Below are 14392 nucleotides of genomic sequence, written 5' to 3' on the forward strand. Positions count from 1 at the left end.
GGGGCAAAATTGACAAGGCAAATGAATAATAATGAAGAACCAAGGAGAAAAATTAACTAGGAAAAATGTGTATGGAATAGGTGAAGAATGATGAGGTTGAACTTTAGATAGGATGCTCCCAAAAGATCTCTCCAGAGGGATCTTGAAAATGGCATTGAAATAAAGACCTAAAGAACACGAAGATGACAACCATGATTATATGTGGGGGAAAATGTGTTCTACTTGAAGGAGTCAGCAAGCACAAGGGCCTGAGGCAGAGACAACAGCTGGGTATATTTTCTGAAAATCAAGAAACTCATGTGCTAGGCTGGAGTGAGCAAAGGGGAGCAAAGTAGGAAATGACATCAAACAGGCAACACAGATAGAAGGTGTAGGGCCTGGAGGGTATTACAAGCAGCTTTTATTTTCCTCTGAGTGAGATCAAAAGCCATTTAGGTCATATCATACAACTTAATTTTATAAGAATCAATCTGGTTGCTGTGCTGGAAATAGTCTGAAATAGAATAAAGGAAGAAATACGAAGGCTGGTTAGATGCATATCCCGACAATCAAGTCAGAGACACCTGTGTGAAAGTTATAGATGTTGAGAGTTGTTGGGTTCTGGATACATTATCAAATAGTATCAATGAAGTTCTCATGAACTGTGTGTGTGGAGTCAGATATATGAGAATCACAGATGAATTTTAAATTTTTTCTTAACAATTAGAAGAATGAAATCACTATTTACTCTCATGGGAAATATTCTGTTGAGAATAGTTCTGTGGGTAGAAAAGGGAGTTCCATAAGGGCATGTTTGCAATACCTTTGGATACCCAAGCACAAATGTTAAGTAAACTCTGTGTTTGTGTGTGTGTGTGAGTGTGTGTGTGTACAGGCATGCATGTGTGCATGTTGACAGTCAAGGGAAACGTCCAGGCACAAATAAAATTTGGAGATCCCTCAGTGTGTGTACAGCTTTTAAATATAAAGACTATATGAAATAAACTTGGAAATGGTATAGATGGGGAAAGAAAAAATTAAAAGAACTAACCTGGAGTTCTGTAGTATTTAACTATTGAAGAATTGAGGAGGAATAGAAATTAAAGTAGGAGGAGTCAAATAAAAATTATTTTTAACAGAAGCAAATAATTGACTATATCAAACAGTGCTTATAAAGTAGAAGAGGACTAGGGATTTATTAATAAATTAACAATGCAGAAGTCATTAGCTATCTCACAATTGCATTTTTGCCAGTGGTAGGAAGATAACCTTGATTTGAAAAGCTGAAGAGAGAATGGGTTTTGTTGCAGAATAGAACAATAATGGTATGGTACCTACAAGGGGAAAGAGGTTAAGAAAGATGCATTAACTTCTTCCTTTAAAAAAATCTTTGGAGAAATATCAGTATGTTTGGATGCTATAGATGCAAAAGGGAGAGACTGACCTTTGACTAGAGTGTAGATAGTTCATTTATAGTAAAAAGATGGGAGGTAACATGTACTTTGAGGAATGAAGAGCTATTGTGATAGTGTAAAAGGATCAGGTCCTTGAGGAATAGACTGTGAGATCAAGTTAAATGCAGACAATGTTTTTTTTTCTTTTTAAATAAATGACCTTGGAATCAAATCCAGTAGAAAGAGTGAGAATAGACAAGGGGTGATTCAGACTCTGATACAGGTCTATCAACTGTCCTGCCCAAACCAAAAGGCTCTCTGAAGCTAGGACAGTATGTCAGGGTATCTGGAGTTGTCTCAGGATGGTCATTCAATGATACTTCATTGACTGTGTCCTGCCCCAGGAAGCACCCTTTGGGGTGAAGAGCTTCTATTTACAAAAGTAGTCCCTGAAGAGCTGAGGGCCAAAGGCTGTTTGTCATCAGAATCCCCAATAGTGGGTGCAATGAGTCCTTCATTAAACGAGAATTTAGAGCACATTTCAGTGTTCTACTAGGTGGTACATGTATAACTTGTTTTTGGATTACTTCTGTTTTCTCTATGAAATGGAAGGGAAGAATCTGGCAGGAGGTATTGGAAGAAAGTGGTTATAATGTTATTGTCCAGAATCAAGAGAAAATGGACTCCATAAATGTATCAGGGTTACCAGGCAGCACAAACGGACTGCCTGAGCCTCATAGTCATGAATTTAGAATCAAACTGTCCATTATTGTTGATGTTTTTCTCCATCCATATTCACTTGCACAAATCAAAGCAGAATACACATATAGTCCAATTTAACTAAGGCTGAAGTTGTGCTGGAGGAAAAAGTGTTAAGTGAGATAAGGAGCCAGGGTTGTAGGCAAGGAAGTAATTATTTAAGAATTACAATTAGAAAATGCCAGAGGGTAGTTAGGCTCAAAAGCATGAGAGATAATCAACAAGATCTATGAGTTACAGGAGTTGTACCAAATAACTTGCTGGGTTTTTATTTTTCTTCAGTACTGGGCATTGAATTCAAGATCTCTTGAGCTCTAAACTACATCCCCAGCCCATTTTTAAAATATTTTATTTTGAGACAACATCTTACTAAGTTGCCCAGACTGGACTTGAACTTGAGATCCTCCTGTTCTAAGTCCCTAAATGAGATTACAAGCATGCAACACCACATACAGCAAGCTTGAATTTACTAAATAACACCCTTTTCTCCTTCTCTATGGGTCAATGATACTCAAATCTCTGTACATGCTTAAGTATTTGTATGATACATTTTGTAGTGCTTACCTTCAAACTTTTGTAAGATTTAATGAATAACACTAATGTTAATTTGAAAAAAAAAAGTCATTATTTGGAAAAAAGTGAACTTAAAAGTAAATAAATAGGGATTATTTATGCACTTGTCTGTAAAGAAGAAGAAATTTTGTCAAAAGAGGTTTAGGACCTCTGCCAACACTCACAGTCTATCTTCATATTAAGTAAACATATTTACATACACTCCTGCATTTGAGATGATTTTATCATATATTCATTATTGAAGTAGATTTTGTAATGCACAAAGTACCAAAGAAAAGACCTAGGATCAGAAAGATTTTGATCACAATCTTTGGACAATTTTTCTTTTTACAAAAGCAATTACAATTTGATTTTTAACTTACAATGTGCTTAAAGTGTTACTGTCAAGGCAAACATCATCTGGTGTGCTTTGGTTTCTCTGTATATTCAGTGAACCATTGGCTGAATAATTCACGTCTGATAATATGTAAAGTGAAAATAGCAAGTCATTACAAAAGATTACTTATCTGACCTGTTATATATAACCAAGGGAAAAATGAGACTGAAAAAAGTTCCATTACAACTTGTCATTACCTCTTGTAGATTTACCTTACCATATCCCGGTTACATCTTAATTCAATTCTTACCTTCATATAAAAGATTTTATTTTAGATACCTATAATTAGCCTAGCTGATATTCTTGAGAGACAAGTTTTATTAAATAATTAACATTTTTAAGGGTGATATCATGTCCCATTTACAGATGACTTACAACAAATATTTAAAAGAATTGTAATATTATTTAATGTGGTATAATAGAAAATTACAAAGAAATAATTTTATTTCTAAACTAAGAATGTCAGAATAACTTGGGGGGTGGTGCAAAACAACGACGACAAAACAAAATCAACAAAATAAACAATCTTTCATGTTCCAAAACTGAACTAGTTATCTAGAAGGCTGAAATCCTTCCTGGCCAGGTGATTTTTATTCTTAGTACTCACCCTTAGTGAATTTCAGTGTCCCCTTCAATAAATGGGTATAATAATACCTGTCTGTCTTGCTGATAAGTTGATCATAGACTCATATGTTCAAAATTGCCAATAAAAATCACAAAGCTTCATATTCCCAAGGTTTTCAGTCTAGGTACAATTCAACAACTTTAGAAACTATTATTAAGGATCTTGCTTGTTTAGAATGAGTTCTGACCATCTTCACATGCACACAAATGACTATAGACTAGAAAGTGCTAATTTAATTCTCAGTATAAATGTAAGAATTATGTTTTCTCTATTTGTCACTATTTTCCTACCTTTTTGTTTTTCATCTGTTAGAATTGTTTCTTAAAAAGATATTCTTATGAAGATTATTTCTAATTCCTAAAACCAACTTGGTCTAACTTCCAAATGCTTGAACTGCTTTCATCCTAATGTTTTTCTAAAACTTGGAATCAATCACATTATATTTGATTTGCCAATTCACTAATTTAAAAAATTGCATGCACAAAGCTTTTCAAATAAGTTTGCTTTTCAAATAAAATTTAGTAATCTTTAGGATTGGAGATGTTGTTCAGTGGTAGAGTGTTTGCCTAAAATGTGTGACTGTGTGATCTCCACACTGAAGAAGGAGGAGGGGAAAAACAATTTAAATTTAAAAAATGAAATTTTAAACAGGATTATTTAAATTTCAGGGTGCCTCTCATAGTGTAGACAGTAGCTATTTCAATTATTTTCTTTATTTCCCACCCCTTTTCCCTTTTTTAACATTGTCAAATTTTAATATTTATGAATGAAGTCTAGCCAATTTGTATTACATAATATTTGCATGTATGCAAAAAAGAAAAAAAAATCTGTCAATGACCCAAATAGTCTTGATGATAATCAACAGCAGCAACAAATACTACTGATGAAAAACCTCAATATGCATTCATTTTGGAAGTGAGGCAGCAAATATCAAGTCATTATTAGGAAAAGTGTCAGTTGTAGAAATCATACAAGTTAAAGTTCCAAGCGCCACGCTCACTTCCTCAATCCTATAGGTGTTAGTGATTAAGCTAAATAGAACTCAAGTTCCTGGTACTTAGTTTAATGTGATTTTCCATTTTCAGTGTTTTATTTTTTGTAAAAATTCAAACTCAATCTTGTGAAGAAGTCTAGAGTTTCCACTAAATTATATGTGTATTTACAGCGCTTTTAAAGTAGAGGATGAGATGCTAAGGCCTGGAGCATTGGCAGTGAAAGCTCATTAGCATCCCCTATAGGATACCCGTGTAGCCAAACACAAGTCAAAAATGAGCCCCCACCTTCCCATTCCTCCATCTAACTAACTCCTATAACCTACATTGTCACTCATTCAGAACAGATTTAAGATTAGGAAATACAAGTCGTCCAGGACACACATGAACCATATCACTGATGACTGCATGACATTTACCCTCTTGCTTTGACTTTTCCTTTCACTCCTCCACAGTAACTGAACCAACTTGTATTTAACATGTGTAAGATCCGAAGACCAAGGTCCCAGATTTCTTATGCAATTTCCTTCTTGCCAGTTTTCTGCACTGTATTTCTAATACTTTTCAATTATTGTTTATGGGTAATGATTTTTGTACAGATATGTATGTGTCTAAGTGAAACACAATACCTCTTTAAGGAATCTCATGATGAAGACCCTTCATAAGGGGATTGTGAAGTTGCTCCCCCTAGTGTTATTTTTATAAAGTCTTGCAAGGGAAATACCTTTTAGAGTGTAATATCAGATAAAATTGTGCTGCTCCTGAATTATCAGAAAGTTTTTATCTTACAATAATCATGAATCCTAATACTATAGATAGCATTACCTTTGTTTTGAATTCTCCTAAGATTAAATTTGTGAACCAGGTATGGTGGCATGTGCCTATAGTTTCAGCCATCAGGCAGCAAGAAACTCACGGGCAGCATGGGCTTAGCAAGATTCAGTCAAATAAATAAATAAATAAATAGCTCAAGGAAGGAAATAGTAACAAAAATAAGTCAGGAAGAGAGATAGAAGGAAGGGAGAAAGCGGAAAGTAAAAAAAAAAAAGAGAGAAGAAGGGAAAAACTACAGAATGTGAGTTGGTATGCATGTGTTTGGAGCTCATATGTAGGGGGTATGTATTGGTCACTTGTGGCTATAGTTGTGACAAGCTGAAGCTATGATTGTGTGGGATCATACATCTATTTGGTGACTCATACTCCTCTGAGCTACAGATAGTGGATCCAAGTGAGTATAATTAATTCATCTATCTTTCCTTTACTCTTTTTCTGTATCACTAGGACCTAGCATATTTTTCAGGGTACAGTATTCATTGAATAAGGATTTGTTAAATAAGTTGTGATCTGTCTCATATCTGGCTAATATGGCTAAAAGCATACATCTGAATCTATAATCTGTCATCTAAGGCCTCAGTCACATCATTCATTGCTTAAGTCTTTTAGTTTGCATGTTTTTTTCTAGGATGAAAAGGTGCAATAATTCTGTGAGCTAAAGCTCTGTTTACAGCTCCCTATTAAACCCTTGCATGCATTTCATAACTAGGAAGGAAAGGTCAGATCAAATGCAAGACTTGAAGAGCTCTGACTCTTGATCACAAACCCTTCTGTTGTTTCTCTATTAGTCATATGCTTTATAATATTCCTAGAGTTTTATTTCAGTAAAAATTCAAATTAGAATTTTACGATTCTTGTTTTGGAATGTGTACCTTTACTCATCCCCCCCCGCCTTAAAGTTCCCAAATATAAAACACGAACACATATTTTTGGCCTTGTGTAAATTGTAATAAAAAGACTGCATTCAAAAACTTATTCTTGTTTTCATTTCTCTGATACATTAAATATATATCTACTAAGAAGATACTATAAGCATCCAAACTGCATGTATACCTAGGCTGCTTTCTATTTCCTCTGAAAAGCACATCAAAAGAAGCTTTCTATTCACAATGAGATATAAACATGTAGCTGAGTTTTCCCGTATTTAATCAAGCCACCATGCCCACACCAACCAGGAATTTTTTCACATAAAAATTATGCCTTAGGTTAACTACAATCTTGCCAGGCATGAAAGAAAACCACTTATACATTATACAAAAAGAGTGTCACTTTTTCTCCCTAGTAAGTAGTTAACAACTCTTCATAAAAGTATTTACTTCTTTGTATTATTGCTGTGTGGCTTTATGTAAGCAAAAAGTTCTGTTCACATTTGAAAAATATTCATTTATTTTGAAATTCTGGGTACAATAATTCCTAGGAAATAATGACCCAGAAACAATCCTAGAGAAAGTCTTGAATTGTACTTGTATTGACTGTTGATACAAAATAAAGCAATTATAGTTGAATGTGAACTTTTGGATAACTTAGATCTCAAAACATAATTCAGGTCATAATTATTCTACAATTGTTTCTTTTTCTGTGTGTTCAATGTACTTCAGTTTTTCAAAAGTGGACATTACTTTAGGACTGTTTTCTATTAAAATATTTTTAAATACAGTAGATTGGTTTGATGTCATAATATATACACTACATGCATTTATTAGTAATTGTATTGGAATACGTATATATTTTTAGAAACCAGTTAAGTTCAGTTAAAATAAATTAATATCCAAGTAGTCTCCCCCAAGATTTATAAATTCAATGAGGAGGAACAAGAAAGGAAAACCAGACAATCCCCGAAGAGATGTTAAAGTCCTGTAACAACCATTGCTTCATTATATGATTCTGTGTTATAATTCTAGGAATGAGTTAAAGAAAGTCAAACTGGAAAACTTGTCATGCTTTATCTTCATATTGAAATCATTTTCTGGAAAAAAAAAGATAGTCTCTATCCCAAAGAATCAATGCATATGATGCTTACTACAAAAGTTAATGTGGGTCTGAGGCTATAGTTCAGTGGTGAAGTGCTTGGGAAGCATGTGTGAAGCACTGGGTTCCATCCTCAGAACCACATAAAAAATATATATAAATGACAATATAAAGGTATTGTGTCCATCTATAACTAAAAAAATTAAAGAAAGTTAATTTGTATATTTTTAGATAAGGCTATTTTTCCCCAACAAAAGTAGAACTAGGATTATTCTTTGTTTTGTCTTGTTTCTTTATAAAACACATACCTATTTTCCATAAATTGTAGAATTTTATACAAAATCCTAAAACATTCTCAAACAATGAATATCTTTCTAAGTATTATTTTGGCATCTTGTATTCACTCTTGATGAATTTAAGATCTGATTATAAATTCAACAAATAATTGTTGCCCCTTTCTTAGAAAAAAAAATCATAGAAGGTTTCTATTAGACTATTTAATGATAGTGATTTATCTTCTTCATATCCATCAAATATATTTTCTTGATTAATTTTATGGTTTATCAGGTTAATAAACATTAAATTGAGACTCTAACTTACATTGCTGCAAAGTAGTATTTTTACATGGAATAATTAAATGATTTTTAAAAGTCTGTTATACAATTTATGTATGATGGGAGGAATGGCAGAACATTTTCAAGAAGCATTTCTCACCATGGAAACCTGATTTTAGAGACTTAGAATTCTGGAATATGTTTATTTATAGAAATTTGAACTCCATAATTTGCAAAACACTATTCTAAAATTCATGCCTTTGATTGAAGTAGATCAAGAGAAGGAAAAAGATATACATTATGAGTTATGATTAGATTAGTAAGCAATAATATATCATCCCCTATGAGGCACTTTATTTTTATGAAGTTCTTTCCAAATTGTGCAAATGCAGCATAGTACAAAGGCAGGTAACTGAACCCAGTGCTATAATCCTCATACACACAAGTGTTTCAGTACCTGTAATAGTCCCAGGCTAATCAAAATGGATGAGACAATTAATTTGTAGAATTCATTTTAGGCTAGAACACTTCATGTCCTCGTTATATTTTGATAGAGCCTACAAGTCTCTAATTTGGCAAGTCCATGCTTGGTTTCACACACCATCCTTAACATCACATATGATAAGGCCACAGATTGGATAGCAGGTGCTATAACCACCTCATGTTTATCTTCTCACTTTGAATGAAAGGTTTTTACCAGTCAAAAGATCAATATACAAAAAATATTGGTAAGAAATAAAATAACTATTTGATATGATTAAAATGTTGTATTATCTAGATTCTACACTGGCAACTTGTATGTGCGGTAAAGATAAAGAATGTGAGGGGTTTTGAATATATAGAATTTAAACTGTGGTATTCAGAATTGGATGATATAGATTCATTAACAAGACTGTTCTGTCACTGCAAAACAAACAAAATACCTTGTCAGGATGATGATAGAAAAATAAATGTAAATTATAATAGTAGGGATTTTTTAAAATTTATGTTTGCCTTGCATCTGAATGCTGTGTTATGTTGACAGATCTGGGAAATTTTAGTGGCCGGACAAGAAGTGCAGTCTCTGTGAGGGAAGGCCAGGGGGTTGTTCTGATGTGCTCTCCTCCGCCTCATTCACCAGGTACAGTAGGATCCCATTCTATATTGATGCTGCTCTGTTTTTCTTTGTTCATTCTTTTAGACAAGTGTATTGACAGGGGAACATTCCAGGTGAAATGTGCATGGTTTTCTTGATATATATCACAGTACCAGATGATTAATTAAAGAACCTATGCTCTACATACCATTGGTTATGAGTCTAAGCTCCTTATGATAAACTTGTTTTATTGCCATTCTAACTGTTGACTGTCACAGTGCTGCTTCTGCCTGCCATCAATGAGGAATATATTGCCTGCAGCACCAGGCAAGCGATAAACTGAGAGAATGAAAACTTTCAAAATCATTTAAAGTGCAAATTGAGCTAACTGAATGCCAATGTGCATCTTGTTTCAGAAGATAAGCTGGATACTTGGTTGTTTATGATATTCTTTGCCATAATGGAACAAAAACTACTAAGTATTTTTTGAGTTTCAAACAAAACTAGGTTTTCTTTTTTCCCCTTTTATGCTTCAGGTCTTATAAAATCAGAGAAATAGGTAAGTACTTCCCAAGGCTTATGGAAAAAGAGTGCTAACCTGTATTCTGATTATTTACCAACTCACAGCTAACCATATTCATCTGTTGAAATCCTATAATTTGAGATCAGTACCTCTTCATACCTCAATATGGTTTTCCCATAGCACAACTTCAGAGTGGCCAACATCAATTAATTAGAAAGAAACATAAATAACAAAGCCCCAATCAACCACTGGAAAAAGAATCCAGGGTCCTGATATATCAGTAAGTTTTTTTGTTGTTGTTGTTTTTTGGTTTTACAACCATTTTGTAGATTATATTATCCATTTATTAAAGGAGTTCATTTAGAATTTTAGCATAGATAATTCTTAACAAAAATAAAAAAAGAACCTACATTTATTTTCTTAAGGGTTCTTACCCTTTAGCTCTTTCTAATGTTCTATGTTGTTGTTAAGTGAAAGTAAAGTATACCACATTTCAATAAGAAAAAAAAATGTTTGAAAACATTTTGCTTTGATACTCAAAATCACAATTGGGAGTAATTTCATAGTTGTACCTACCCAAATCCTATGTGTCAATTTAGTTATTCCAATTTTTTTGTGAGCAATTTGTGAGTTTACAATAAACACATAGTCTCACCTGCACCTAAATCCACATTTACTTTCTATGAAAGAGACGTATGTTTTAGCTTTTTATCTCATAAGATCGTAGTTTAGGAAAATCATCTAGATGATTTCTAATGTTGATTATTAGATTTGATTTGGAGAATATTACTAGAAGAATAACTGTTAGAGATTACAAAAAGGAGGAGGAGGAGAACACAGTGGGCTCTACAAAGAATGAATTCATCAACAGACTGACAGGAGTTAACAACATGGAGAACAAGCAAGACCATCTGAGATAAAATCTACATTGCAATACTCTTTGAACTTGTCTTTAAACAAAAAGTAAAATGGGAGAGAAAGATGTAGAAAGCAAAATTGTAAGATTAGACATAGATAAAATATCCAATTGACAGGAAAAAACTATATGGAGATTTCTGGTAGGAAAATAATATAATTATTGCATATGTGATAAAATAAATATGAGCTAAGAATACACGTTAAAATTTTGAGATAATGATATGATTTCTCATTGAGATAAATATATGTAAGGCAAGATAACTGGTGATCTTAGTAACCTTAGATATTTGCTTTGTTATTACCAGTAGCTGTAATAACTGCAGTACTCACAAACATCCTTTTTATCAGACTAGTGCCTACTATATTTTGCTCACTCCTTGCAGTACCCTGATTCCAGGGGACCTTTAATTTCATTAGAATGAACAATTCATGAATACTGTCCTCTTTCATTATACTTTTTCCTCCTCTGATTATCATTCTCTTTCAATTTTTATCATTTTCTTACATTCAACCTCAATTGTTTTTATTCTTTCTTTGCTTCATCACATTGACTTGATAGTTGGCAAAACCCTAATTCTAGTGTATATCCAACTCTTATGTATATCCAACTCTTACCTTATGCCTGAACCTATTCATTTTAATAATTGGTAAAAATATTAAAATAGAACAACAAAATACTTACAATACAGACTAATCTCAATTTAAAAGCCAAACTGTAAACTTCAAGCATTCCTAATGCAGACAAGAAATTTCAAAAACATCTATTACTTTTACTATACTTTTGCTAAATCTTCAATGTGTCTTATGCCTCCTTATTTTCAGCAGATAACTCTGCATCCTATTTTACTTTGGAAAAGAATCAGAAGATCCTTCTACAACACCTATTCACCGAAACAAATGCCCAATAATATTAACAGCCATATTCTGTTCCATTCTTTTCAGTATACTATGTATTGACACTTTTAAAGCCAGTTCCTCAACTTTTGTACAGTAGCTCATCTTCCTTTTTCCTACTGACAGAAATCACTTCAGCAGGTCTCCCTTCCTTCTTTTGCATTATTACCAGAGATTTTTTTTCTTTTTTGTATTATCCCCATCACCATGAAATATGCTGTGTTTTCCTTCATCTACAAACAAAATGAAGCAAAACTCTCTGGATCCATGTTCTCTTTTAGCCCCTACCTCAATTTTCTGCTCTACTTTACAGTGAAGCTCCTGAAAACTTTTGCCAGTATAAACTCTATTCAATTCCCCATTCTCCTAATCCCATTCATATTCATAATCCCATTCATATTCATTCTCTCTCTCTCTATATATATATATTTCTTCCCACCCCTCTCTCCCCAGCCTCTAGCCTCTCTCCATCACTCCACCTCCATACCTGTCTTGGAAAGATTTATTGAGATGCAATCATATCTCATAAAATTCACCCATTTTAGATGTGTAGTTCAATGATTTTTATTAAATGTAGACAGTTGTGCCACAATCCCCCCAAAACAGTCTTAGAATAGTTCCATAATTGCAAAAAGTCTTTAAATCCCTCTCCCAATCATGTCTCTAAGTGATTACTGGTCTGCTTTCTGTAGTCTTTATCTTTTCTAAAAATTTTAGTGTGTCTGTCTGTCTGTCTCTCTCTCTCTCTCTCTCTCTCTCTCTTTCTCTGTGTGTGTGTGTGTGTGTGTGTGTGTGTGTGTTCTTTTAGTGTATTTTTTTCTGAGATTCATCCATCATGGCATTTATTGATATTTTTACTTTATGTTGCTGATTAGTATTTCATTGTATGGACATGTGATATTCTGTTTATCCAAACACCAAAGGATGAATATTTGGATTTTTTTCCAATTCTCAAGTTGGTCATTTCTTTCTCTATAAAATGTCAAGATAGTTGTACTGTTATGTGTAGCTAATTTAAAAAAAAAAAAAAAGTCTTCATTCAGCTTAGAGTATCCCAGTCTGTTTCTCTCCTATCTTCTTCATTTCCTTTGCTAATTTTGTCTTCTTTTTTTTTTGAATTGTTTAATATTATAGCCCCCCAAGCAACAGTCCTTTCATTTGTTTCCTTAATAAACCTTCATTCACTTAGTTCTTGTCTGATAATAAGGCTTGATATCCTCCAAAGATAGGTCTGCAACTGGGGTTCTGGCTTGTCTAGCACTATCCACTCAATATTTTCATCTTAATAGCTAACATGTACCTTAAGCTTAACTACATTTAAAACTAAACTTCTGGTTATATCTCCTCACAAACCTCCATTCTTATAGTTTTTTTTTTCACATCTATTAATATAAATATGATTTTTTATTTATCTAATTTATCTTCCAGGGCCTGATTACTAGTTCATTGACAACATCTTTTTACCCTGTCCTAGCATGGTAGAAGAGAACATGGGCTTCTTCTATGAGAGCATTAATCTCATTCATAAAGACTGCTTTCATTATTTATCATATTCTAAAGGAGATTTTCTCCTCATACCATTATTTGGGGAATTTGGATTTCAACAGAAGGAATGAGGAGGTACACTAACATTCAAACTTAGCAGGTAGCTTTTGGACCTGGGACTTACAGGAGGTAGTTCATTTTAAATGAGGGTGTGGCCTGCCTCCAAGGCCTTTGAAGTTCCTATTTCTTATGCCTGGATCCCCCTCTTCAAGGTATCTGAATGGCTTACTCTCTCACATCAGGTTTTCTTCAAATCTAAAACCATTCCTGACCTTTCTTTTGAGATTCGCACTATTTTCCTCTATTTTTCCCTCTATTTTCCTTTATTTTTTCCCTCATACTATTTAAAAATACTTATTTAATTGTTCATTTTTATAACTTTTAGTTAGAATGTAATCCCATTAGGACAGAAATGTTGTACCCAGTGCCTAAGACAGTACCTTGCATAGTGTAGGAACTAAACAAATATTTATTGAGTGAATCTAATGCATAATATTCATGAAATAAATGATTCCATTTATTTATGAGTCAAAGTTTAAACCAATAAATATAAGAAACTTTGAAAGATCAATAATAAAAACAGGGAAAAATTTATCAGGTTTGTAATAGAATCCTTTCTTATTGTTTTACCTTTATACTATAATTATTTTGTGAAGAAACATAACTATGGAACAGAAAAATGAAATGTGGTTCTTATCATTGACTTTGAAGAATAAAATGTGACATTTTTTTATTTTGCCTAACCAACTACCAAAATCTGAAGGATTAGAATTTATTATTTGAGATCACAATCATATTGAGAAATGTGATTTGATTCTCATGCCTTACTTAATTAAAAAGAACTCTAAAAATATCTAGGAACTGTCAAGTTTAAAAGCTTGTTCAAGGGGAAGGGGAAGTAAGTAGGAGCCAGCCAGGGTTGAGTCCCTGATTGGTATTTGTGACCTAAGAAGTCAACGACTAAGATGAAGTCAATAACTGCCTTTTTTGTTTGTTTTTGGTGGGTGAAATTAAATATTTCTATAGTCATAAATAACATAATTCATGAAAGAAATCTCAGATTCAAATTTCTATTTCAGTCCAAAGAGTCATATAAATTATGATAGTGCACTTGTTTAACTGATTTGTAATTACATTTTGCTTTCTACTCTTGTTTTACTTTCTTCTTTCAAATTCAAGTTAGTTTATTATTTTACCTATAGAAATTTTATTACGTGAAGTAAGTTCTTACAAGTAAAAATTTACTAATCTTTTTACCTTTGATAGTATATTATCTGTTCTTTCACGATATGAAACTTGCCATATTCCAATTTATATTTCCAATATTTATCTCAGTACCCAACAGTAGGTATTCATTAAATGCATAGAAAATCAGTGAATGAG

General features: G+C 33.0%; 1 protein-coding gene across 1 annotated transcript in view; it reads left to right on the forward strand.

The window, feature by feature from the left end:
- Cntn5 (contactin 5) overlaps positions 1 to 14392 on the forward strand; it is a 663533-nt gene that overhangs the window by 246369 nt on the left and 402772 nt on the right. Inside the window, exon 5 of the mRNA XM_077797318.1 lies at positions 9079 to 9174. Coding sequence (XP_077653444.1) covers positions 9079 to 9174 — 96 coding nt within the window. The remainder of the gene's footprint in view (positions 1 to 9078; positions 9175 to 14392) is intronic.

The sequence above is a fragment of the Urocitellus parryii genome, chromosome 4 (assembly GCF_045843805.1).
Source record: "Urocitellus parryii isolate mUroPar1 chromosome 4, mUroPar1.hap1, whole genome shotgun sequence".
Taxonomy (NCBI): Eukaryota; Metazoa; Chordata; class Mammalia; order Rodentia; family Sciuridae; genus Urocitellus; species Urocitellus parryii.